The sequence below is a fragment of the Anopheles coustani genome, chromosome X (assembly GCF_943734705.1).
Source record: "Anopheles coustani chromosome X, idAnoCousDA_361_x.2, whole genome shotgun sequence".
Classification (NCBI taxonomy): Eukaryota; Metazoa; Arthropoda; class Insecta; order Diptera; family Culicidae; genus Anopheles; species Anopheles coustani.
The window spans coordinates 16,853,217-16,878,951 of record NC_071290.1 but is presented as its reverse complement, the minus strand read 5'-3'; the positions used below and the strand labels follow the sequence as shown (position 1 = coordinate 16,878,951).

General features: G+C 46.5%; 6 protein-coding genes across 6 annotated transcripts in view; 3 read left to right on the top strand and 3 right to left on the bottom strand.

The window, feature by feature from the left end:
• LOC131269369 (uncharacterized) overlaps positions 1–5,157 on the top strand; it is a 57,628-nt gene extending 52,471 nt beyond the window's left edge. The window contains exons 3-11 of the mRNA XM_058271719.1: positions 1,800–1,872; positions 1,946–2,012; positions 2,083–2,196; positions 2,286–2,376; positions 2,578–2,748; positions 2,814–2,983; positions 3,087–3,200; positions 3,357–3,547; positions 3,666–5,157. Coding sequence (XP_058127702.1) covers positions 1,800–1,872; positions 1,946–2,012; positions 2,083–2,196; positions 2,286–2,376; positions 2,578–2,748; positions 2,814–2,983; positions 3,087–3,200; positions 3,357–3,547; positions 3,666–3,784 — 1,110 coding nt within the window. The 3' untranslated portion in view covers positions 3,785–5,157. The remainder of the gene's footprint in view (positions 1–1,799; positions 1,873–1,945; positions 2,013–2,082; positions 2,197–2,285; positions 2,377–2,577; positions 2,749–2,813; positions 2,984–3,086; positions 3,201–3,356; positions 3,548–3,665) is intronic.
• Positions 5,158–7,593: 2,436 nt separating this feature from the next.
• LOC131268684 (dipeptidyl aminopeptidase-like protein 6) lies at positions 7,594–15,519 on the bottom strand. The gene is made up of 14 exons (XM_058270937.1): positions 15,338–15,519; positions 14,244–14,358; positions 12,560–12,658; positions 12,332–12,435; positions 12,143–12,237; positions 11,769–12,070; positions 11,566–11,710; positions 11,196–11,484; positions 9,844–10,793; positions 9,580–9,771; positions 9,455–9,507; positions 9,272–9,379; positions 8,517–8,722; positions 7,594–8,433 (listed from the first exon to the last, which is right to left on the bottom strand). The coding sequence occupies exons 1-14, from the start codon at positions 15,398–15,400 to the stop codon at positions 8,299–8,301; spliced, it is 2,856 nt and encodes a 951-aa protein (XP_058126920.1). The 5' UTR covers positions 15,401–15,519; the 3' UTR covers positions 7,594–8,298.
• Positions 15,520–17,451: 1,932 nt separating this feature from the next.
• LOC131268700 (NADH dehydrogenase [ubiquinone] 1 beta subcomplex subunit 1) lies at positions 17,452–18,064 on the bottom strand. The gene is made up of 2 exons (XM_058270955.1): positions 18,029–18,064; positions 17,452–17,870 (listed from the first exon to the last, which is right to left on the bottom strand). Exon 2 carries the CDS (start codon positions 17,717–17,719, stop codon positions 17,549–17,551), a length of 171 nt encoding a protein of 56 aa, XP_058126938.1. The 5' UTR covers positions 17,720–17,870; positions 18,029–18,064; the 3' UTR covers positions 17,452–17,548.
• Positions 18,065–18,418: 354 nt separating this feature from the next.
• LOC131268686 (SET and MYND domain-containing protein 4-like) lies at positions 18,419–21,675 on the top strand. The gene is made up of 6 exons (XM_058270939.1): positions 18,419–18,546; positions 18,608–19,123; positions 19,199–19,375; positions 19,446–19,770; positions 19,839–20,508; positions 20,576–21,675. The coding sequence occupies exons 1-6, from the start codon at positions 18,419–18,421 to the stop codon at positions 20,992–20,994; spliced, it is 2,235 nt and encodes a 744-aa protein (XP_058126922.1). The 3' UTR covers positions 20,995–21,675.
• A 671-nt stretch (positions 21,676–22,346) lies between these two features.
• Positions 22,347–23,979, top strand: LOC131268695 (syntaxin-16). Its single transcript, XM_058270951.1, has 5 exons — positions 22,347–22,570; positions 22,664–22,761; positions 22,832–22,922; positions 23,005–23,086; positions 23,166–23,979. The coding sequence occupies exons 1-5, from the start codon at positions 22,490–22,492 to the stop codon at positions 23,819–23,821; spliced, it is 1,008 nt and encodes a 335-aa protein (XP_058126934.1). The 5' UTR covers positions 22,347–22,489; the 3' UTR covers positions 23,822–23,979.
• A 296-nt stretch (positions 23,980–24,275) lies between these two features.
• Positions 24,276–24,995, bottom strand: LOC131268697 (cytochrome c oxidase subunit 6A, mitochondrial). The gene is made up of 2 exons (XM_058270953.1): positions 24,807–24,995; positions 24,276–24,677 (listed from the first exon to the last, which is right to left on the bottom strand). Exons 1-2 carry the CDS (start codon positions 24,901–24,903, stop codon positions 24,442–24,444), a joined length of 333 nt encoding a protein of 110 aa, XP_058126936.1. The 5' UTR covers positions 24,904–24,995; the 3' UTR covers positions 24,276–24,441.
• Between the last annotated feature and the right edge of the window lie 740 nt (positions 24,996–25,735).

Genomic DNA, 25,735 nt, shown 5'->3' with positions numbered 1-25,735 from the left:
CATGCCACCGTTAATCCCGGAGCATCGGACCGCTCACCACGCCCCGCCGATGGTGACTCCATGAGCCGCTTCAAGTCCCCCACGGCAGCCGGTGGCAACTCCAGCCTATCGCTATTTTCGGGTAGCTCGTCGCAGCACCAGCGCACCTCGTCCTCGCACGCCCGAATGTTCTACCACCAACAACAGCAGCAGCAGTATAATCAACACCTACACAACAGCCTGTATGGAACAGCGGTCGCCGGTACCGCGCACGGAATGTCTCGCGGATCGGGACTACAGAAGTCCTACACCGTGCAGAACGTGGCGTCGCACCTGCAGAACGGCCACCATCAAAGCTACAACCACCAGCAGCAGTACGGTGGCTACCACCATCACCACCATCCGTCCGGTGGCTCTATCTTCCCGATCAACACCTCCCAAGCGTACAACGGTCGCACCTCGACGACCACCACTGGTCACAGTACCGCCGGTCACCTACACAACCAGATGCGCGGACCTCGCTCGCGCATCCCCAAAGCGCTGTCCACATTCGTAAGGATCACATCAGGGGACGCACCAGTTTCACCCCCCCCCGCATTTCTCTAACATTGCCTTCACTAACTGGCGCAAACATCACACCTGCCCTTGGGATCAGCATCTCTCTTGGGAATGTCAAGAGTTAAGGAGTTGGTGAAACTACGGCTATTCCATCTATGCGAATTCCAAGAAACCTCTGTGGCATATTCTTATCAATTCGCTGGAACTCTTGATCAGTTCGATAACTTGCATCCACGCGTGTACATACTGCTTTTGTGTTTCGATGTTTGTGTGTGTGTGTGTGCCTGTGTTTTATGGTGTCAAGTGCATTTAGATAGTATAGGGGCGTATGTCAGAATCGGTGCTCGCCGCCGATCGTCACTCAATGTGAATATAAAAGTGCCTCTAGACCGGCGCCTATACTCTCGCGTTCTAAAGTGATTCTCCTATCTAACGGTCTTACACCTCTACCTCCTAACAAGCAAGCACACCCCATCAATCAACCTCATCTTGAGCTGAACAGGAGGAAACACTAGAGTATGAACCAAACCAAACGCATGTTTGCTATATCGTGTTTGTACGCTAGGAAAGCTCACCATTACGGCTAGGTAACGAAACGTCTTACCTTAAGCGCCACGATAATGGTTAGCTTTTCGGTTGTTGGCTGCATGCCTCTTTCTATTCATCCTACTTTCCGGCAGCTGTTCCATCCGAAAGTCGGCGAGTAGTTTCTACAGCACAGCGTCCGGTTGCGTACCGGGTCTCGGAGTCGATCCTGGTAGCCCCATTTTCAGCTAGGTACATCAACATAGACTGACTGTCAAAACATTCACGCCGCTTGTTCTACTGAAATGACGCTTTACCTCCTTTCGTTGATTTCCCTGCCAAATGTTAATGAATTTAACGCTCCTTAATGGATTGCTCGTGTTTCAGCTGTACCTTGGATTGATTCACTAACGTTTTACAGTTGCCTAACACACCCGCCTATTATGAAGTTTTTAATTGCTCGTCCAGATTCCTTGTTCCTGGTTTGTAAATGATGTTTCTCTTCCAGTTAACGGCTATGATCATTTTTAAGCAGTTCAGATGGTTTAAGTAAATGCGTTTTTATTAGAAATGCTACCACTTCATCGATTGACAACGCATTTTTGTTTTGGACCAGTCCCAAAAAACAGTTGCGTCACGGGTCGGGTCGTTTTGCACACCTGCCTGATTGTGACGCCTTGCGAAAGAACGAACCACCTACTAACGAGTGAGTTTTATTTTCCCTCCACGACACGCAGAAACAACCCTCCGTGCGGGATGACGCCGATGGCCATCTGATCTATCAAATCGGCGATCAGCTGCACAACCGCTGTAAGTAAAGAAAATGAGCACACATCGAGTGCGACAACCTTCCATCGCTGACCCCATGTATCTCCCGTTTCAGATAAAATACTCGACACCCTCGGCGAGGGCACGTTTGGGCGCGTGGTGAAAGTGCGGGACTTGCACATGTAAGTACCATCCTACTATTTGGCTACTATTTTCCTGATCGACCTGTTTTGGTTTTGGTTTTTGCTCCAGGCACCACAATATGGCACTGAAGGTGATAAAGAACGTTGACAAGTATCGTGACGCGGCCGAGCTCGAGATCGCAGCGCTGGAGAAAATTACTCAGGTGGATCCGACCTTCAAGCAGTGAGTAGTGTGCAGTGCCCAAAGCCTTGTGGCTTGTGATGCATGAGTTGATGCATCATTTCACGTTTCTACTACTCTCTTGCCCACAGTCTGTGCGTGAAGATGCTGACCTGTTTCGACTACCATGGCCATACGTGCATCGGATTCGAGATGCTCGGACTCAGTGTGTTCGACTTTTTGGTAAGTGGTAGCTAGATGTGAGCGTGCGGTGCATAGGGAGCAATACCGAGTGGTTGATTGTAAATTAGAACCTGTACAGGAGTTACCTATGTGTCCCTCATGTGCATCGCTACACTCCTCGGCACTGTTGATGTGGAGGTGTTCCTTACAGTTGTCGCTAACATGTTTCCCTTTATTCGCCGGACATGTGTACCACTACAGAAACAGAACAACTACGAACCGTACCCGCTGGACCACGTACGCCACATTTCCTATCAGCTGTGCTTCGCCGTCCGGTTCCTGCACGAAAATCATCTCACGCACACGGATCTCAAGCCAGAAAACATCCTATTCATCGACTCGGAGTACACAACCGCCAGCGTTCCGAACAAGGTACGTAGTCTCGTAGTCTCTGAGGTCGCTTGCCTATAACGATGCATTTTCGCTCTGCTTTACAGTCAACACAGGTGCGTCGCAACAAATGCACCGATATTCGGCTGATCGATTTCGGCAGTGCCACATTCGACGACGAGCACCACAGTACGATCGTGTCGACGCGCCACTATCGCGCCCCGGAAGTGATCCTGGAGCTGGGCTGGTCGCAGCCGTGCGATGTCTGGTCGATTGGGTAAGCGGTCGGGCGAACGCAACGATTCTTGTTGACGTTGACGTGCTGTTCTCTAACCTAAATCCTTTTTTTATTTCGTGGCTGGCACTCAATCCATCCATAGCTGTATTATGTACGAGCTGTACAACGGCATGACACTGTTCCCCACACATGACAACCGGGAACATCTCGCCATGATGGAGCGCATCCTGGGCACCATTCCGTACCGTATGGCTAGGTAAGTGGTTCAATAAATTAATCCTTGAAAGAGCAAGGAGGAGGAAAAATATGGGTTAGTTGTTTCAACAACTCAACTCTGTGTGTTTAAAGGGCTGCGTTAAAGTGTCAGCACATGTGTTATAATTGTTTTAACGTGTATCCTCTCCCGATGTAGGAAATCAAAAACCAAGTACTTCCGCTACGGCAAGCTGGACTGGGATGAAAAGTCGTCCGCCGCGCGCTACGTGCGCGACAACTGCAAACCACTGCACAGCTGCGTAATGGCCGACAAGGCAGATCACCTGCAGTTGTTTGACTTGATCCGGAAGATGCTCGAGTACGATCCTGTTAATCGTATCACTCTGGGTAGGTAGCACCACAAGAACAGATGCCCTCACGGCTCGGGGTTGCATCCTAATCCACCTTCCGCACCATACTTGATGGCTTTGCGCTTACTGATCCCACCGTTTTAATTTCTTTTTAGATCAAGCACTGCGCCACCCGTTCTTCGCCAAGCTGCCCGCCAACCAGCGGCTTCACGAAAAATGTAAAAAATGCTGCGGCATGGGGAACGTCGCCGAACAGGGCAGCCTCTCACGATAAAAGAACATCGCGCGCGCCCATTGCATGAGAAGAGAAGCGCACGCGCTTGCATGAGGCTGTGTCCACACACCATCCAGCCCAGTTTCTTCAAACCATTACATTTGGTTTACTTTCTTTTGTCCGATTTCTTCATTTCTTCATTCGTTGCTATTTTTCATTACTCAATCGCGCAAAGGAGCGCACATAGAATTCAATTTGCGATCGACGCAGAACCGTAGACAAGCGCGCACGATGCGTTAATTTTGGTGTGCCTTTCGAAGAAAACGTCCCCCGGGAGACGAGGTCTAGTTGTGTTTGCGCAACAGGAAGCAGTTAGTCCTACCGCGGCCGTCAGCCGATGGCCATAGTTTGCAACTTATCACTAAGTTAGGTTAGCTTGTTGCTAAAGCGAATTAGATTGAAACACAATGAATGTGTTTACGAGTCTCGACTGCAACCGGATTGTAGGAATGTGCAAAACGAGGAGTCAATTTAGGAGCACAGTATTTCAGCATGGTGAACCATCTGCCAGCTAAACGGTGTGGCTCGCGATGCGGAAAAGCAATCGCATGCGAAAAACACATCTCGGCAAGCTCAACATCAAGTTTGCCCAAAAGGAGGGACGCTTTGGAAGAAGAGTGTTTATTTTTTCATCTTGCCTTGCAGCTTCGAGAGTTTTTATTTCTATTATTTACATCAACACTTTTCATCTCAATCAAAGGCATACAAGTATTCTTAAGGCGTTGCTAAGTTGCTAACAGAACTGACGGATGTATGGGAAAACGGAAGGTTACCTAGTATAAGAAAGACAGCTAAATCTTTTCCCGCGAGAGAAGAGGGTGAATTTGATAGGTTCGTAGCACAGGGAGGGAATCAGACGATGGATGATTTGGTTGGTTTCCGAATAGGTAGGGATAGGAGGTAGTGATTGGTAGAATTTAGGAGTGAGAGATCATCATTCGTGAGTGCGAAAAAAGAGCTAACAAGCGCGTGGATTAATAACACGTACCAATGCGAGCGGCAACAACTGCTCAGGAACAGAAACAACAATTCGGTGCGAGTGAAACCCCCCGGGGGTTTATTTTTTATTCTTCTTTTATCTAATGCCAGTAGTAACAACAAAAGTGAAATGCTCTCATAGCTTGGAGGATTATGCTCGAACAGGGGTTAGTAGGGCATTTACGTTACACCAAAAGACGGTGACGATGATGTCGGAAGCTAGTTCGGGTAGACCAGGCAGGAGTTGGAATAGAATAGCATTGATTTTGTTTTTTTAATCATCGGCTCAGATCAAGTCGCACAAAAAAGCATAGCATGGACTCATTTCTAACAACGCAACGACGTTTCGTGTCGAACTAATTAAAACCATATTTCTCATTTTGTTCGTTTCTCTATTGGTTGGTGGTTTGTGTTTTAATCGTGTACACTACTACATTCTCGCCCCGCAAGCAAAGCCCATCATTATGTCTCACTCCGCACCACTCCGGTGTTGTTCGCACCACTAAACCGGTCTCTATCTCTCTCTCTACCCCTTTTTATATTTATTATTTCGCTGCAAAACAATACGCCCTCCTGCCCGCTTACCGCTTCGAACAGATATTGTTAAAGCAACTGACCCGCGGAATCCGGGCCGCCCGGCTCCAAAGCCGAGGCCGCTGGCACTGCTGCCCGCGATGGCACGCTGGCAGAAGGGTTTCATTGGCTCCAAGGCCTAACCACGGGAACAGGAAACCCGCGCAGTGCGCACACAAACATACAAATACACACACAATGCCACCTGGATCTCGCACGTGGACAGACGGCAAACATCCCCAAATATGATAGTGAAGCCAGCGATTTTTCGCAGCAAGGAAGCAACACTCCACAGACAGGAAAGGATACACTACTGCACCGACAACAAAACCAGAACCCCCTCCACCATCACTCCGCACCCACCAAAGCAAGCAACCTATAAAAGCAACTGCTCACAACCTACTGACCCCCCCAACAACAGCCTTACCCCGTACCATCGCTCTCTAATTCCTTCGGCTCTGAGGGCTTAAAGTGTGTTGCGTTTTATTTACTATCTTGCTTCGAAAAGTGTACCCCCCACCCTTCTCCGTTTGGCGCTAGATGTTTGGTTTGTTATCTTAACCGGTAGTTAAAGACTCCGCCGGTTTCTCTTAAACATCACAACAAAAAAACCTCTCCTCCCGCGCAGCCACATCCTAGTCGTGTACTGTATTATGTTCCTAGAAAACAAAACAAAAAATGAAGGTCTCGTTTATGGCTGTTTTGACAAGTTAATGGTGTAGGGTACGCCAGGAGGGTTCTTCGAGGGCATTGTGAGAGAGAGAAAGGGAGGTACAAGAGAGAAGAAAACGAAAAACGCAACGGTGACATGATCGGCGGCGATCGAACAAATCAGATAAAGAGACACTTACATAGTATAAGGTTAGAAAAGAGGGAAAACACCCAAACAGGGGGCTGTCGGGTGAAAACACTCAAACAACGCAGGGTCAACTTATGCGCCGGAGTATGACTCTGGATGTGACTGTGTTTTTCGAATCTGCCCACCTACTATCGGCGGGAAAACAACAGGGGGGGTTTACTATTCCTGCTCGGGAAACTCTAGATACGTTTTAATACTCTTTATATAACAAGTGTGTTTACATTAAGGCTAAGTGAACGTGTTTTGACACACGACAGAAAAAGAGAGAAAGGGAACGAGGAAAATGCGCGTAGCAAGGGCAAGGTTTAGCAAATGTAAGAAGTCAATGTGTAGAGCTTATCGGCCCACCATTGTGAGGTGAACATTGCATGCCTTTTAACATTCTAAAATATTCTTCCAGCCGCGACCGCGGTGGCGTGCGGCCAACTTTCTGATGCAGGATCTGCTCACCGCCGCGCAGTGTTCCGGTCGCTAACAAAGTGTGTGTGTGTGCGTGTGCGTTGCTTACTTCAGCATGTCAAGATTTTCCTATGCGGTATGGCGCGGATGATCGCAAACCAAGGAGAGGAAGATCGAAGCTGTACGAGCCGCTTCCCCGAAACTGTCCAAACTGGTTGGATAGAGTTTAGTATCTAAGGGTACCCCCACCCATCCTTCACTGGTCTTTCTTTTACTATTGTTTAAACATTTCCGCTTGTGCACAACACTGCAGAAAAGGGGGAAAATCACTTCAACACGTATGATAGGACACTTAACGGAAAAAACTACTTCCCTCACGCGTCTGATGTGTGTGTCTTAAGTCGATGTTTTTCTTTTCCGCAGATGCAAAGCGGGTGTGATCAATGTAATCTTGTATAGAAAAGAAGTCCTATTAACATAGCTATGCTGGTCGGTTTCATTTAACAGTTTTTTCGTTACTAAAGTTATTATAAGCGCGGAAAGAGGAAGACACAGCTGCAACCGTAGTTGGGGGATGATTTCTATAGTCAATGTTGGTTTCTTTCTTTTCTTCTCTCTGTAAATGTCGACGAGTCTCTTACACACAAAAAAAACCGTAGAAACATAGGGAAGCCAACGCTGCAGCGATATGTGGACGCTGCAAAGGAATAAAAGATGAACTTACGGAATGAAATTGAAAATTGACTATGAGTTAAACAAATAAATTGGATGCATCGACAAGTAGTAAAAAAAACCTAGTCTAAGAGAGGAACATGCACCGCACGAACCGGGTACGGTTGCGTGTCACAGTGCAAGAAAAAACGTTGTTATTATTATGCTGTATTTAAATAAAGAGCGGAATTTCGGAAACAAAATTCACAATGTAAAACAAAACACCAAGTCGTGTGCCAATTCTCTGCGTCCTTTGCATTTTTATTTATTTCCACCGTTCGTTGCGACCTTCTCATCCTGCCTTTCCACTCTTTAAGCAAGTCCCTTCCATTACTACCTTACCTACAACATTACCTCTTTTCTACTCTCTCTCCCGCTCGCCCTTTGTTTAACTATTTTCTTCATGATTTGCACTCGGAATGAATGAAAGAAAATGCAGGAAGAGTTAAATATTGTTTTTGTGTGTCTTTTTTTTATTTCATTTCATTTGCGTTTATTTTCCTTTCAATGGGAATCATCATCTGTTTAAAATCTATCGCACGATTAAAACATCAAACACACACGCAATCCGGGGTCCAATGTTTCACTGCTTCACTCACATACACACACACAACACACACATACATACACACAAACACACATGCGCGCACTCTTCAGTAGGGGAGTGGGAAGGATACGTACGTCGACATAGTTCATTCGTTTTCCATTTTCCTTGAGATATCCTTGTTTTCGTCTTTGCCCTTTCGAATGTGTCCCCCTCTCTTGTCGCTATTCCCCCGTGCTCCGTGCGCGAGTGGTCTGAATTTTTCCTCCTCCATACCGCGGGATGTCCGTACCGTTAATAATGATCAGCAACGTTTCTGGGATTCTCTAGTGTTGTGTTTTTGTTTTACTCTTTTTATTACTTTTCTGCTGGGTCTATAAATTATCTTTACTCTATCATGAATCAAACGTGTTTGTTTTCTCTTTGTTTTACTTCTTTCCACTGGAAGAACTACGTTTTAGACAGAAAGAATGCCGACGTCCAGTCCTGATTATCGTTGCCGAAGTTCTCCTCGATGTAGGTTTCGATCGTGTGGTACAGATGCTCGGAAACGCTCCGGTACTCGTGATCCTCGTCGACGTACATCTGGAAGGGACGCGGAAAACGCGAAAGGAAAACCATGCGATCAGTTAATGGCAAACGAATGGAGGCGGATCTGACGCTAGTACCTGATGGCGGAAGATGATGCCCCGGTTGACGAGCGACCGGGTGAGCAGGGCGGCGTGCTGCTCGTGCACCACGCAGTCGGCGGTGCTGTGGATGATCAGGAAGTTTTTCGACGCCAAACTACCGACCTTGGTGGACAGGTCCGACTCGATCAGCGAACGCTCGGCATCGTCCTGCTGCAGCACGTAACGCTCGGTGAAGAATGAGTCTGCGAAAAAGAAGGCGAAAAGAGGGCATTAAGCACCGTGTCCCTCTACTGAATCTGTCATGCGATCAATCCGAAGTTCTTTAAGTGAAATGAATTCATAATATTCACTTTTGACCCCAAATATGTTAAGCCAAATGTCCCAAAAGCGATTTCGACAAAACTAGATTCAGAAGACACAACAGTCTCGGCACAAAGTGTGACGTGTGCATTGTGAGTTCCTTATGATGTACTGACTTTTAAACTCTCCAAAACCTCTGTATGTACCATGCCTTTGGATCCTTTTAATAACAAATTTTATTTCTTCCAAGGTTCTTAGATTTTTTCTATCAAATCCTCAAGATGTTAAACTGTGGCAATGTATTCTTGGACGTCGTCATATTTCATTACGCTTCCTAATCATATTAGAAACTCAAAAAGGAGGTGAATCGATAATGGACGAAGTTTTGAAAGTGAAGTAAAGGCGTAAAGAGAATGGGCTGGAAGTACTGGCGTTAGTGTTGTGGTTAGTTTAAAGAAGATGGTCGGTAAACAAAACATCACACTACTCACTATAGTAACGGAAGGATACGATCGGTGAAATGGCGGCAACACATTTCAGCACCTGGCTCGAATCGGTAGCCAGCATCTGCATCGCAATGTAGCCACCGTAGCCCTTGCCTGAAAGGGAAAGAGGGAGAAGAAGAAAAAGTAGACCATAACACGAGACGTTGGCGGAAGATGACGACAACGTACCGTACACGCAAATACGGTTTGGATCGACGAGCTTCAGGTTGTCTCGCAAGTACCTTCGGGAGTAGAGAGAGAAGCATCGGTTAGGATGTGTGTGCAAGATGGAGGTTGTTCTTCGTTGGGCTTACATCAGCACGGCCAGTTGATCCTCTACCTCGATGCCGACGCGGCCACGGATCTGCGTCTTGAGCGACTCGCCCTGGAAGCCGGACCCCCTGGCGTCGATCTGCGCGATGATGTACGACTGGTGGCTGCTCAGGTACCAGTTCCAGTCGACGCCGTACTCCTCCGACACGAGCTGCCGCTCTGGCGACGCCTCGCTGGAAGGGGGGTACATCATAAGCGGGAGTCATACGTGCGGAAGACGTGTTCTGGAGTGTTGTGGAACTTACATGTGCAGGATAAGGGGCAGCTGCAGATCGTCGTCCTCCTTGACGCCGGGCGGCAGGAACAGTTTCACCTGCGCGTTGAAGTCGTACTTGATCTGCACGCTGAACGTCATGATCTGCGGCTTGGCGAGCTGCACCAGCTGGTCGCGCAGCTCGTTGCCATCGTTCAGCACGCGCACCTTGCGCTCCGAGCCGGCCTCGACCAGGTACGTGGAGGGCGACTCCGGCCCGAGGCACTCCTGCACGAAGTACGTGTAGTCGTCGTTGAACGCGACGCGGTTGTACAGGCAGTTGTTCGGCCGCCGCTGGGACTCCTGCTCGCCATCCGAGGTGGTACCGTCCGCCGCCGACCCGCTGCCGCACGTCACGCAGTACGGCACGGCGGAACCGGACGGACGCAACAGCAGCACATCGCTGGCGTTGTGGGTGCCGGCACCGTGACCAACACCGTCCGGTCCTGGTTCGCCGCCGCGTCCGCCGGCATTCGTCATCGACGCCACCGTTGCCTGGTCGAGCCCGAGCGGGATCTTGTAGAGGTGCCGCTGGCCCGGCTTGTGATACGGCGCGGCCATGAAGTAGACCAGCCCGCGCCGCTCATCGTAGCCGACGATCTCCGTCACCTCGAACTGGCCCATCGTGAGCGTGATGGTGCGCTTGGTGCCTAGCTCCACCAACACCAAATGGCGGTAGTAGCCGTGCGAGCCGTCGCGCACGTTCAGCCGCTTCAGCATGTACAGGTCCTTCGGGACCGGCAGGGCCGACGGCGGTGCGGCGGTCGTCGTTGTCGGAGCCGCCGTGCTGCTAGTAGACGTCACCGTCCCGGAACTATTTCTCAGCGCTTGCGACACCGGAGCATCGTTGACGGCGTGGTCGGTGAGCGTTGGACGATGGATAAACAGTGCCGTCTCACCGATCAGCACCCACGAGTTAGCGACGGCCTTCTCCTGGAACATCTGCAACGACCGCAAAACCAAAGCGGTACACAGTAAGTACTCCACAACACTCCAAGTAAGTTACCAAATAGTTTAACTTGTGGATATGGTCATTAACATGTCCAATACAGCTTTTGTGAGATATTGCAATCGGACGCACATTCATCAGTCGAATTGGATTCATAATACTTGCTCTCTTGTTGCTCTTCAGCATGCTTGCTTCTCTTGGTATTGTCACGCAGTGCCTGGCACTAAGTCCCGGCAATTGCCCTTATGAATACATTAGACAAGGAATACTTACTACCTCCCTACAATTAGGGCTTAGGTCAGGCTTTCTCGGTTAAGTTTTGCATGTTTTAATTTTGCATGTAATTTTGATACTTTTCTAACTCTGTTGCCTTTGACTCTGTGAACGATCCTTACCTCCACGCACGTGAAAGTCGGTGCCCGGCAGAGAAGAACATGCGCCAGGCTCTGGTTGCGGCTGGCATACGTCACAGACAGCTCGGTTGGCGAGAGCCAGCTCAGCCCGCCGACGTAGCTGTCGGTGGCGCGGATGTGTGCCGGTACGCTGATCGGCTTCGGGAAGATGTACTTCAGCACGCCCAGATTCACCACGTACACCGTGACGTTGGGGTTCGCCGAGTGTACCTTCGGATAGCGCAGGCTGCGCAGCTTCGGATACTGTTGACCCTCGCCGTACCAAAGATACCTGCGAGGCAATCGGTTGATCATTGGATATAGAAGGATTAGCTGACAACCTAGGCGGGTCGCGCTGTAGGTTGGTACTTACTGATACTGCTGCACCTGTGATACGTTGAACGAAAGGTATGCCAGATGTTGGCCATCGGGTGAGAAGAGCAGCGAAGGTCCCTTCAGCTCCGGTACGTTCGAGTACAGCCAGTCGGGTACGCCGTTGAGTACGAAGCCATCCTTGCCTGTGACATAAAATGCCCTTTGTAAGAACGACCGAGAGATACGGGGTAAGAGGCCTACCGTTGGTGGTGATACGACAGATCAGATCGTATTGCATGCGCGGCTTGTAGTAGATGTCACCCTGATGCACGAAGGCTATACCTTGCGACGATCCGGAAGATGTGGACGACGAAGACGACGACGACCCGGACGATGTGGAGGAAGGTCCTGACTGATGACCCGCCTTATCGCCCGACCCCCTGGAAGAACCATTTGAAGTCGTCGGTGCCCAGAGCACGTACTGCAGCTGTGGCGCAAGCTGGTCACCTTCTTTTACTGACAGCGAGAACACGTTCGACGCCGCAAGGTCGTAGATGAAGTAGCTGTAGACGGTACATGTGCACACACGCGAACAGGTGAGCGACGGTGTCAGACGGTGTCAGCAAGTGACCTACCTTCGGTTGTATTTCTGCGTGTTATCACTCGAGGCGTACAGCAGTACAAAGTTCCGATCCGGCGACACATCGTAGCTGTCCACGTTCAGCTGCCTCTGTCGCGTAGCAGATAGGGGGTGCAAGTGTGGAAGCGGAAAAATTAGCCTACGAAATGCAGCCGAATGGCGAGCATAGGAGGTGGACACTTACGAAAGTGGCGTTGTTCATCAAAACCTCAAAGCGGAAACCGCCATCTCTGGTGATCTGCAGCGATGTCAGCCCTCCCTCGGAGTTGATGAACACGTACTCGTATCCTTGGCCGATCGAATAACCCAGCGTTTAGTGTGAAGGAAGAAGAAGAAACAAAACAAACCGACAAAAGGTGAAGATCCAACTTCCAATCGAACGAGACAATCGCCGGCGCCGGCGAGAACTTACGGTTGATCCAGGATCCGTTCTGTCTGTTCCACTCGTACCGGCCCGACTTGATGTCGTACAGCGATATTCGACGCCCGTGGAGCTTCGAACTTTCGATTTCTATAAAAACGCGGTCGGGCAGAGCAAAATGAGACAAATGAAAGCAAAACGAGGAGACGTCGCAGGACGAGCGTGGAAAACCCAAAACAGTATGACGACAAAAAAATACAATGAAGGATAAAAAAAACAGGTAGAAAAAGAGAGAGAGAAACAGATAGAGAGAGACAGTAAGAGAAACGAAGAAACATGTATATGTAAAACAGAGAGACAGCGAGAGAAAGCGAAAGAATCGTCCATTCGGGAAGAAGTGAAAAGAAATTAAGAAAACAACAACATGTACTACTTTCGATTGTTTTTATCCTTCAGGCCCCCTTTTTCTACTAATACTGCCACCGCCTAGGATAAACTCGTGACAAACATTACCCCCAACACCACTAGGACTAGCAACAGAAGTGTGTTTCCAGTAGACACAAAAAGCTGTAAAAAAACGTTTGCGCTCACAAAAACTCGTGCACTCGATGGCCTAGAAAGATCTGCACTAAATAGTACATTAGTTTCTCAGGCGCCCTTAGTACATACATACATGTTCCAGTACCAAAAAGAACGAAAAAAACCAAAGGCAGGCTGCAGTGAAGAACCGAACAACAAATAGTAGGCATTAAAGAGAACACCAAAAGAACCAAAACACACATACACTTAGTACGACCAAACCCATTTGCACGGAGAATAACCAGCATACTAAACTGCAACTTGAGGCATAATCAAAATAAGTGCACATTTACACAGTGTCAGTAACCATCGATTGGCAGCTAGGTATAAGGAACAAATTCGTTAAAGTCGCATGCTAATACAGCTTATAGTAAAGAGACGATGCTAAGTATCCACCTGGCGACCCTCGGAAACAAACGTTGCGGTCCGGACTAAACATTTTAGACAATTTTCAAATTTGTCAAAACCTATCACAATTAATGCATTTTTAATTGTTCTGGTGGTTTTTTCAACCTAACTTTCCCTAACGATAAACATTATACTAGTCAATGAGCTCCTTAAATTTTATATTCTCATAGACCGTGTACTTGTTTTCCAAAATTCAAAAATCATTACACACGTGGGTTCATTTAAACGGAAAATAAGGATTCCTTCACTTATTTCCACCTCAAGTGTTGCATTTCTTGTTGTGTTACGTTGTGCAGTGTTACAAGTAAAACTAATAATTGTCAACGGACTCCGCAAACGACAGGAATCGAAAAAAGGGTGATAGTTTATATTTATATGTTATATCCATTATTGCGGCATTATATCCTCTCTTCATTATTGCAGCATATAATCCCAGTCCTATTCCACAATCGGTTGAATTTGAACAAAACATTCGCCAACTAACAACGTTAAATGCGAAAAAATGTTCAAAGTCTTGTACTGTTTAGCTTCAACTTCCACGTTATTTACATCAATCCGGAAACATATTAAAAAAACGTCAAGCCTCATTATAAACAGCTGTAAGTTCATGTATTGTTACTATTCTTACCTTTCGGGCAAAAAAATCACTACTACTACTACAACTACAAAACTTGCATTACAACAAAAAGTCGTTGGAACGTTTAAACGGATTGAAACATGAAACATGTATTACAGAACAAAAATGCACCTGGTGATAGAAGTAGAATGGAAAACACAATTAGCCCCAATACGGCAGCAATCACTAAAAGCGCAATAAAAATTCCCCTCCAATTTCTTTTTTCCGAGGAAGAGACAGTTAACTCCTATGCAGAGGAATAAAAGCAAATAGAAGAAGGAGGAAAAGAAGGCATTGAAAGGGCAGAAGAGGAGAGAAGAAAAAACGAGGATCGGAGGAAAAACGGAAAAGACAGGACCTCAAACAATGGAAGAGAAATTGTTGTATGATAAGGGAAAGTGGTACGAAGAGCAAAATAGAGAAAGGGGTCAGTGGAAGGATAAATGAAAAGTATATTCGATTGGAAAGTGTTTGGAAAAAAAGGCAGCGACAGAGAGAAAGAGAGAAAGAGAGAGAGAGAGAGAGAGAGAGAGAGAAAGAGAGAAAGAGAAAGCGAGAGAGAGAAGAAAGAGAAAAAGAAAAGAGCGTCAGTTTTCCAGAGTAATTCTTTTGTGTATGTTTTTTTTTGTTTGGTCTATAATAATATTACGTTAGATTTATGCATCATATGGGGATTAGGGCGCGTATTTTCGACAAGTAGGTTGTTTGTTGCTACTATTCCTGTAAGTGGTGTGTCGTTGCTCCGACTGATTGAAATGTACATAAAATGTGGATGGGCACAGGACTGTGTATGGTATCGGAAAATTCATTTTTCTTTTCTCTATTCCACGGACTTGTTTTAATGTATTTTTCTACGTTAGGAGGAAGAAAAAGCACTCTAGCGAGTCACTAGTACAGCGTTACTCTAGGTGAGGCTATCAAGGTATAAATATATTATAGGTTGTATAGGCTCTTAGGCAGCAGTGTTTAGGAATAGGAAGGATAGGGGAGGCCTCTACTTCCGGGACGCCAACCAAGCCGTCAGATACGAGTCCTTGGGGCAGAGGAGGGTGGGCGGGGGGTGGGGGAACGACTGAAGCCATTGCGCGCCAGCGGGGGAGGGTGGAGAATCAAGAAAAACTCTCAGCTGGGATAGGCCTACAGCGGGAGGTATGGCAGAGTGAGAGGAAAGGGGGGTGTCGGATAGCGAGAGCGCGAATTGATCTAGTAGATTGTGTGCACTTCACCTCGAACTGCGAATCTTTCTTGTTCCGAACGGTCGCATGGCCCGTGCTCTGGACGGTGTTCATCTTCGATGTCGTGGGTCTCTTCGTCTTCTGCACCTACGCCCTTCCTGACTCCTGGTGGGGAGCCGCGTGCCAAGAACTAGCTGGTGATAATGGTGCTTGGTGATACGACGCTCCGTTCCCCTCAGCGCTCCTCAGATGGATGTAGTTTGCGTTTCGGATTGCTGTCCCTGATGCTGCGGCTTTGGAAGACCTCGAGGCTGATTGAGCTGAGTTGTTATCGCCTAATCCACTGGGCGCTGATTGAAGCCTTCGGTAATTCGGAGGGGTCCAACCGCTGCCTACTGCGGAGCAATTTGGAGCGCCTGTTGTTGTACACCACTACAGCGGCACCACCCGCAGGACATTCCTGGAGGAACTTATCTCTAGGCTTCGCTTCGCAGCGTTCCCTCGTGCGGAAGAGTGTGGAGCACTGGCAGCTGCTCACTGCTGCATCGCGGTACTTTGCCTGCCAACCTAGGTGCTGACTTCATAGGTACTATAGCCTATTACTCCTCCCGCATTACACGGCTCAGGTAGGATAACGCTTCACTAAGCACTCGCTCTCGAGTACATTCCCGTGCATTCACACATCCACACACACGCACCTACACGCATTGGGACACACACTGCTGGGGTACGAAAAGCGTCCACCGAACACGGAGTTTCCGAGCTGCCAGAACTGCCACCGTGTCCGTCGTTGCGTTGGGCGCAAACTGCGTTGAAAACTGCTTCACTCCAACACACTGGCTCCCCGCCACGACCCCACCGTTAGGTTCTCTTCCCGCTCAACCCCCAAACCTGAAGGTGAAGGTGTGCTCCTTCGACTAGTTACTCTACGGTTCACGCGTCCTCCGCGAACAACTATCGTTGTTGCAGGCTTTGAACAATTTCGCCGTTTGTTGATAGGCTACTATCCACTCCCAGGTGCGATCGTTTCCTGGCAGGATTTGTGCACCGCTACGCTGCTACAATTGGCTCCCACTGGTTGTGCCTTTTGCAAAATTTGTCCTGTCTGCTGCCGTTCGCTACTATTACCACTACTAATACTACTACTAGCACTGGTACTAGCGATACCATAGCTGCTGCTATTCTCCCGCTCGCAAGTACTAATAGACGACCGTGTCTGTGTGCGTATATATGTAAGAATGAATGGGCCAAACACACAGTCCACGAGAACATTTTCCACAGGTCGTGAGTCGGAAAACCCGCATCCATATCTCAGCAAACGGACCAACATTCAGCTTCACTCTCTGCGCTATCGTTCTCTCTTTCTCTCGAGCCATCCTTCCATGTGTCCTTGCTGGAGCACCATCGCGGGTGTCCTTTGAAAGAGCACGGAAAGGGATTTACTTTGACATGTTTATCCTTTTTATGATGATCCGTTTCGGTATTCGCGTTTTCGCGCGCATGCCTACTCGATTTCTCCGCTTTGTGTCACCGCTGTATTACATGACTGAGTCTGAAATGGGGGTTTTCTTTATTTCTCTCCCAATCGCTGTTAACCTCAGGTTTGGGGCAAACAAAAAATATCATAACGCGTGTTCTGTACTTCGAGGGAAAACACATAGGAGGGAGCCGCGGAAAACAAGGAGTCCGCAACACTTACCCCATCGCGTTTGAGATAGTCATGCGTACTAATATCGTGGGTGTTGATGCCCCTTGTTTGTTGTAAATTTCCTTTACCATCTCTCTCATCATAGTTTTCTGCTCCAGTTATGCATCCATATTTCTCTCCTTGTGGTGAAGTCCTGTGGTTTTTTTAAGTATGTACGCAGCAATAGTTTTTTTGTAACGGACAAAAGTGAGCCATGGGTTCTGGCCTAGTTGCGATGAAAGCCTGGCACATATTTTGGGGCAAATTATTTACATAGAAACAGGGCCAAAGCTCCACATACTGCTCTACCACGCGGCGCATGAGGAGCAGGAGGAAAATCTAAAATGCCACAAGAGAAGAATCAAATACAGGTTCAATCCTGTGCTAACCCAGTAAGCATTGGAAATTAAATGCAAGCCAATTCGTCAATACCTTGAGAACACTATGCTGGAATTGCAACAAAAACAATTGGTTTAGAATGAGAAAATCAGTATATTTCCTTCACTAAAACAGTGTTATGGTTACCCACTACAGCATCTTTTCTGTCCATTTACAATCCACGGGTTTGCGCACCCCTATGGCCAAGATGGTTTCTCGCCGTCCTTCAGTACTCTTCCGTACAGCGCACTCTTGTCACGGAACATGGTCATCCGTTCCGTTTCCTTCCGGTCGAGGAACCATCCGACGCCGAAACCGAACAGCGGCACCACGCTCCACAGGTACTGACGGGTGATTCCAAACACCATGGTTGCTGATTGTTGGGTTTATTGCGAAATAACCGGTGCCAAACGTCCTATGCAACCTGCTGCAGCTTGCCTTGCCGCTCCTTCTTCCACTGCCGGGTGTAGTTGTAGTCCGCCGCGATAGACCCGAACGCTAGCGCTGGGAAGATGATGACTACCTTGTAACGATTCCAGAATTGGCGAATCATTAGTTGGCTGCAAAAAGGGTTCCGCGTGTCGGGCAAAAAAATTATGATATAGCAATTTCGAGTATCACAACAAATTGTGATATTTCACCACTCTTTTATGGACCAGCAAATCAACAAAACCTACCGCTTTCGATTGCACCAAATTACATAATTGTCAAAATCGTCCACTGACAGCATGAAACTGACAGCAATTGACATGCGATTCCCAATGTTTTCGTATGGCTTGTTTACAGTGGCCGGTTACAATTCTGCCTTCACTGTTAGCTAGTTATATACGTATTTACAACAATTAATATAAAGCAAATCTTACAGTACGAATTATGGTACTTATCTATGAATAATCAAAGTACCTCGTTATTTTACAAACATGTTTTGAAAGCCTCAGGAATTTAGCTTTCAATTTTAACAATTTTAAATGCACCGTTGTACCCAAAACGTCAACCTGCTTAGTCATCTGTCAAATCATAACATTTTGAAAGCGGCATCGACGGCATTGCACGATCAAGACCTAAACATGGAAAACGAATGGGATACGTTTGCCTTCGAGCTTATTACAAAATATCAGCTACAAAAATGCGTTCTGCATCGTTACACCAGCGAGATGGACATCATACGTAGATTATCGAAGGTAGAAAAAATAGAGTAAGTATCGCGATCCATTTCTAGGTTACACATTCTATTTACTGCACTTCTCTTGTTGCAGTGAAACGATTCTCAAATGGCTACAAGGATTACCGGATGTCCATCCAGCCACCGACGAGAAGTCCAACCAGTATCGCGAAGGAGGCAATGCAATTTTTAAAAGCAAAACAAATGACCATCTCGCTCTGGAAGCCTACAGCAAAGCAATATTCGCTGCCCCTGAAGGATCGGAAGCCCTTGCGCTGGGTCACGCTAATCGTGCTGTACTGCTCATTCGTTTTGGTCGCTATCGAGAGGCGTTTGAAGATTGTGAGCTAGCGCTCGCTGGCCGCTACCCGCAGTCGAAACGATTGAAGGTGTGTTTCCGACAGGCGGAATGCGCCGAGCAGCTAAACGATGGGAAGCTGTTGGACACCATCATTGAAAACATTGCATCCCAGGAAGCCACGACACGGCTGTCTGTAGCTGAAAAAGCAAAATTAGTCCAACTTCGGGCGTTGCAGAAAGTGCTTAATGGTCACTCGTCGCATGCTGAGGGAGTTTTGCAGGAGGAATTGATTTTTCCAAAGTTGCTAGAGTAAGATGTTGGGCACAAATGGAACCAACATTTTAGAAGATGTATGTAGCTAATACTTCTCTCCTCCCTTTTTAGGAAACAAAATCAAAGCGTTGGTAGATATGTAGTTACAACAGAGACGATTGAGGCAAATAGCATCATTACCAGAGAGAAGGCTGTGTCGTTTATTCCGGTCTATGAACCGCATCCTAAATCCACGATACCTTCGTTCGATTGCCAATATTGTGCCCGCGTAAATGTGATACCATTTCCGTAAGCGAAGTTAACCAACTATTTTCAATGTATCCGCTGTAATGCGTTTAACCGACAATTTCTCCTTCAGATGTGCTACGTGTGGGGGCGCATGCTACTGTAGCATACAATGCAGAACAAACCATGCATCGATACATCGTTACGAGTGCTATGGATATAGAAAGCACCTCTGGTACCATATCGGTATCGCTCATTTGGGAATGCGCTGCTTCCTGGATGGTTGCGCTGCGATACGTACTACCGATTTTAACATCACCGATACACTCACCGACATTGGACAAATTATTTCCCCCGCTGAACAGGATAACAGTGCACTTGGCAACTACATTGGATTGTTTCACTTGGTGACCAATTTCGAGAAGATGGATATGGCTGATGTTCTTCAATACGCGCTGGTAAGCAGAAGCAATAACACCCGGCAATTATCTCCGATTGGTTAACATATTTTTTTTTTATATTTTAGGTGTCTTTCATGTTGGCCGTATATTTGCGAGACTGTACGAACTTTTTCAGTGAAATGAAAAGTTTGTCGCACAACGAGAAATTAGTGTTTGTTGGTACACGCGTGCTACACCACGTTGGCCAGCTAGTTTGTAATGGTCACGTGATAAGCGAACTACGCGGGACACTGCCTTCAGAAGTCAACTGTTACGAAAGAAATAGTTTGCACATCAATGCCGGCCACCTGCACCGGTATTTCACCAGCTCGCGCGTGTTCACTGGAATTTTTCCTCGGATCAGTTTGTTCAATCATTCATGCGATCCGAACATACGAAATCATTTCGAAGGATCAACACTCACGGTACACGCTACAAGAACCATCGACGCCAATGAACAAATCTTCAACTGCTACGGTCCGAACTGCAAGATTATGACTACGAAGGAACGGAAAATGTACCTTCGTAAGCAGTACTGCTTCGATTGCAACTGTTCTAGTTGCTCGGCCAACGATGATTCCGGTAGTGAAATGTACAAGCTAATCAAATGCCCACAGGCAGGTTGTGGGAAGCAGTTCCCAAAAGAATTGAGACAGCAAGACCTACGTGATGCATTAAATTGCATGCACTGTGGAGAAAAAATAAATTGTGCGTGGTTTACTACTATAGTACAAATAGTCCAAGAAGGCCAAGACTGTAAGTATCAGCAGTTCATAATTTATTTAATTTTAGTTCACGTTAATTTTAATTGTTTCGTTTTCAGATACCAACCATCTGTTTCGGATATGCCTTCGAGCGTATGCAGAGGGTTGCCAAATTCTGACAAAGTATAATGAAACGAAGGTACACATTTTGGCCATAATATTTGATTATTTCCTGCAGTTTGCTGGCATCGATCCCTTTTGTTTGAGTGCATTGAAAACTCTGGTTTATGAGTTGATCATGCTGCGACGCAATCAGTTCGGGCACATGAGCCTGGAATACATCGTTGGATGTTTATATCTGCTAGATCTGCTAGCCATTGAGAGGCTTGTAAACGATGGTAGGGCGGTTCGTGTGGATGTGCATTGTTGCAAAATTTTGACAGACTTTCGCGAGGCGCTTAGTATTGTAGGAGAAAATACCCGTTCAACGGTTTTGCATTATTTAGACAAGTATGTCACGTTAGATGGCCCAGAATGAACTGGCTAGCGAGCACAACCAAATTAGGCATATTACCTTTCCGGACGGTTCCTTTGTTCATGTTATAAGCATAAGTAACATCTCTGAATAGCGAAATCTTTGGTCAGTTCATACGGAGGAAAAAGCAAGAACTGCAGAAATCTCAAGGCACTAAAAAGTGGCAAGAAAGGAAAATAGTTTCCTGACCGAACTTCTCAATTTTCATTTCCCGGAACTCTACTGAGTATCCTGTCTTTTTCTTATTTGTTCGTTTTGAAGCTCCATCGTTTCTATTTTACGGACTTTTTTCATAACTGAATTCAACCGAGGTCGTGATGAGAATTTAAAAAAAGTGAGCTAATTTCAAATCATTATACAACTGTGAACGAACACGGTATTTCTGGAATAATAGTAATGGTTATTTTATCTTTGAATGTAAAATAACTTCTATCACAGCAACGTTCTTCTCTTTAACTTTTTCTCTTATTAGTCTTAAAATTTGAAACAGTTGAAAAACTACTTTTGATAAACGCCAGTGTCAAGGAACTTCGATGCTTGAGGCATTTCGTAACAAACGTGAAATTTGGTTCAATACTACAAATCATGTACCTAATGTTCATGCTTATGTATTAATTTTCGTTTTTCTCATCATATGAATTTCCGAGATTTAGCTCATCGAGAGTTAAATATAACTGAATATACAAAAAATTTTGTTCGTTTGTTTATGATTTGCCCTGGTTTGCACATTTCAGCCAATTTTTGTTGTAGTAGCGGCCGTCGGTAGGTATAGATTGTATACACATATGTTCTTCGAGGTAATATATTTTGGAAAAACGGTTCGAACACATATCACACTGGGGATTGACCATGTGCTGAGCGCTGTGGTTTTGTATTTCCTGTTTCGTTCTAAACGTTTTGGAGCATATTGTTAGATCCCTTTATGCAGTAGCTCTCAACGGAATGTTGCCGTAAAGTGTGCATGTGATTGCTCCACTCCAAACAGCCGTCCCAAAGCTCTGCTTGGACTCCAGTCGAGCCTTGTGCTTGAGGATCCTTATCATTTTTTTGTGGCTGCTTGTCGATTCTATTGCTAAGGATATCACCATCATCGCGAATAACTACAATGTCAAAATAACGAATTCATAGCCAAACTGAACATAAATTAATTTTTAGTTTTAAGTAATGAACTGAAATGAAAATTTGCACTTTTAAAAAGTGGACATTCGTAAAAACTATTAAAACACTTTTAAAAGGTCCGCCGGTAAGCGGTCGTTATAAGTTTAAAATAAAAAACAATCGCTATGCATCTACTGCCAACGAGCCGCCACAACAATCATTGGAAACGTCATTGTTGCAGCAGCTTGGACAGAAAATCGATAGCAGCACACATAAACAAACGTTAGTCAACGTATCCTAAATACTTTCGTTGCATTAATTGTGCTTTGCTGCTAGCATAGAAAGTAAAGTGTTCAATCGCTCAGGTGAAATAAACTGCATTCCACCTAAATCTTGCACGATGTCTCATCGCAATCTGACCGAATTGTTCCATATGCTAAGGAACAATGCTGTTCACAGCCGAAGCGTTAGCTACGAAAACGTAAGAGCAACATAGCAATATGCGTTCGGAAAATTGCTTTCACTAGTTAGTAGCACGAAAACTCAAACGAACTGTTCTCTTTTTACTACGTAGAATTCTGACAACGAAAATCTGCTAGAAACGCCGGGAAAATCCAACGATCAGCCGCGCTGGATTGGAAAGTACGATGAAGCCAACTACCTGTTATTCAAGTATGTAATGAAGATCTGCACATACCATCCGGCACTCGTTCACTCTGTATAGCATACTGTTTTAATTTAGAATTCAGGAGCGAATCAATGAGGTGAGAAAGTTACAGTCCGCAGAAGTACGGTCGGTGCTGAGCGATGAAAACACAGCCAGTAGCAGCACGGTAGGCTATTCATTTCTCTGCCTGTTTGGGAGGGGTCTAATCTGTTTGCATGATGCTAGTGATCGTCTTATCGTTGTTGCAGACTGATGGATTAATAGCGGAAATAAAGCAGCTCATCTGTACCTGCCACGACAACATAAACTCCCTGCGACGTGCAGAAAGCGGTGAGTTTGTCGGGGGAACGACAACGGGAGATGCTTTGTAGCGTATCCTTTCGCAACTTTCATGTGTGCATTTTTGCAGGAATGGAGGATATGCTGTTGGCGAACATACAGCGACATTGCTTCGTTATGCTGCAAGGCATCACCGAGGAGTATCGGAAACTTTTAGCGAACAAAGCGGCTCGTTCACTCACGGAGACCGAGGGACCGCTGGGGTTGGAGCCGGGTGCGGGAAGCAGCGGTGCAACGGGCTCCTCCTCCTCCGCCGCAGGCCGTCACCATGGGCCCGCGCACAATTCCGTCGAGACGTTCGACAACTTTCTGCAGATGGAAGCGGAAACGCACGGCGACGACGGAGACGATCAGCAGCTCCTAGATGATTTCTTTCAGCTGCCGGCGACGGGCCTCACTATCAACCAAAAGCAAATCATGCTCATTCAGGCGGACAACACAAAGATGCTTAAAAGCCGGGAGGATGAGGTGCTGCGCATGACCAACTCGATAACGGACCTTAACGTTATATTCAAGGACATTTCCAAACTGATCCAAGAGCAGGGCACGATTCTGGATCGGATCGACTACAACATTGAGTCGGCACAGGTGCGCGTCAGCGACGGTCTGCGGCAGTTGCAGAAATCCGAGTCGTACCAGCGAAAAAATAAGAAAATTCACTGTATAATGCTACTCGCGATGGCCATCATGTTCATGATCATTTTAATTATCTTTACAAAGCTATAAAGCAATTTGGTTGGTGAACATTCTGGCAGCGTATGCTGTGCTCGTTAAAAGGGTTATATATTAAATTTATATTTATTTGCACTTTGTCCTCCAACATTAGCCAGTGTTCTTCTCTCTGTTGAGATGCAGTGGCTAAACTAAAAATACATGTGATAGATGTGAAACCCGCCGTTCATCTTTTTCTATCAAGTATTAAGAAATTGGGTGCATGACACTGGAACGAAAACAGTTGACTAGTGCAATTTGTTAAGGAAATTATATAACATAAAAAGAGTTCAAATTTCGATATCGTATCTGATTGACTCGATACGGAGCGGAGGGAAATTGTTGCTGCAAGCAATTTTAAGAATGACGTGTACGTTCCATCCGTAGGAAAAACAAAACATGTTTACCAAGCACCATTTCGGATAGAGCCGTTGCTGCACCGACCAAAACGGTTTTGCTAAGTGTAAATTTGATTCTTATTTGACCGAACGTTTTATTTAAACAACACTATTCGCCAGCTGGGAGATAGGAGCCAATCCATGAACTTCGGCTACTTCCACAACCGCGTCCACCCATGCATCTGAACCATTCCGGAACCTGATCCCAGGCAGCTGAAGGACTTCTTGCACAATTGTCTAATGCTCGTAGCCGTCCGGGAGGGCGTTGGTGTGCGGGTTGTGGAACAGGCTCTTGTTGCCCTCGCCCCACGGGAAGCGCTTGTTGCGGACGCGCAGGTGTTCGTACTTAACGAATTCTGGTCGCGGGTGTCCGTGCTCCTCCTGGTGCTTCAGGTAGGCATTCAGCATGCATAGGCCGACGGCCGGCACGGCCACGAAGAACGACAGCTTCTTCCACACCTTGTATCCGCCGGCTGTAAACGAACGAGAAGGTGAAGAAAATTACGTTCCTGCTGTTGATATCGACCGGACGCACAGATTATATAAGCGCAGCCGTCGGGAACACAGTCATTTTTCCCCTGGGCTGCGTGTGGATAACCTACCTTCGTGTCCAGCAACAGCGGATGGGCCACCAACCTGGGCGTTCTTGGCAATTGATTGCGAGATGGAGCGGCGAAGAATATGCGAAACCAGCGACATGGTTGCTGCGTAGTGGGTTCGGCGGATGTATTTGACAAAACTCGGTCGCTGTTCGATACAGAACTGCAAAATGCTCAGTTGACCAAAGTAAATCGTTTGACAGATACGACATGCAGATTTTTTTTCACCCCCGCGCGTTTCATGCGATTGCCATAAGAGGGCGCTTTATGAAACGATATGTTAAACGAATTTATTTACTCTGTAATTCCTGCAGGACATTTCTTTCTCTTCCTAGTGATACAGGTACTAATCGAAAAAATAAATAAAATGATTCTATACATGTAATAGTTTCTGATGTAATTGAACTATTGAGTTATAATATGAACGAACACCCCACCGTAGGTCATGAGATTGCCAACAGAGAGCGCTTCACTGGTGCTCATAAAACGATATGTTATATGCCTGGAAATTTATTTATTCTTTAATTCTTTTAAGAAATGCCTCGTCTGACCTATACTTATGGGTTTCTGCAAGTGACTATACTAATGGAGGAAGAAATTAAAAGGTTCTATACATATAGAACTCTCTGTTTAAATTGAACTGTTGGGTAACATGTGAACGGCTGTGTTGTTGGATCCGTCAAAGTTTGTTGTGTTTTGACATGCCTGTACCATGTTTATGCTTCCTGCTGGTTTGCAAGTCAACAACCGGGCTTCTGGTCGCCCGCATTTGGTAAATCGGTGCGTAAAAAGTGTTAATTCCGAGCGAAATGTTCTATTCCCCTGCTACAACTGGAAGTTTCGTGAGCCCCTCGGGCTCTGAAACGCGCTCCAATCGACACGGAAGGTTTTGGATTCCGCGCACCGAGCTTTCCGGCGAGGCAAATTTGGCG

Coding starts and splice junctions, on each gene's coding strand:
- LOC131268686 (XM_058270939.1), top strand. CDS start 18,419: ATGGAAAACGAATGGGATACGTTTGCCTTCGAGCTTATTACAAAATAT. Junction 18,547..18,607: donor TCGAAGGTAGAAAAAATAGA/GTAAGTATCGCG, acceptor CTCTTGTTGCAG/TGAAACGATTCTCAAATGGC. Junction 20,509..20,575: donor AGTCCAAGAAGGCCAAGACT/GTAAGTATCAGC, acceptor TTTCGTTTTCAG/ATACCAACCATCTGTTTCGG.
- LOC131268695 (XM_058270951.1), top strand. CDS start 22,490: ATGTCTCATCGCAATCTGACCGAATTGTTCCATATGCTAAGGAACAAT. Junction 22,923..23,004: donor ACACAGCCAGTAGCAGCACG/GTAGGCTATTCA, acceptor TCGTTGTTGCAG/ACTGATGGATTAATAGCGGA. Junction 23,087..23,165: donor CCTGCGACGTGCAGAAAGCG/GTGAGTTTGTCG, acceptor GCATTTTTGCAG/GAATGGAGGATATGCTGTTG.
- LOC131268684 (XM_058270937.1), bottom strand. CDS start 15,400: ATGAACACCGTCCAGAGCACGGGCCATGCGACCGTTCGGAACAAGAAA. Junction 12,659..14,243: donor CATTCTACTTCTATCACCAG/GTGCATTTTTGT, acceptor GCGTTTTTATAG/AAATCGAAAGTTCGAAGCTC. Junction 9,772..9,843: donor CTGCCCCTTATCCTGCACAT/GTAAGTTCCACA, acceptor CCCCCCTTCCAG/CGAGGCGTCGCCAGAGCGGC.
- LOC131268700 (XM_058270955.1), bottom strand. CDS start 17,719: ATGGTGTTTGGAATCACCCGTCAGTACCTGTGGAGCGTGGTGCCGCTG.
- LOC131268697 (XM_058270953.1), bottom strand. CDS start 24,903: ATGTCGCTGGTTTCGCATATTCTTCGCCGCTCCATCTCGCAATCAATT. Junction 24,678..24,806: donor CGCTGTTGCTGGACACGAAG/GTAGGTTATCCA, acceptor GTTCGTTTACAG/CCGGCGGATACAAGGTGTGG.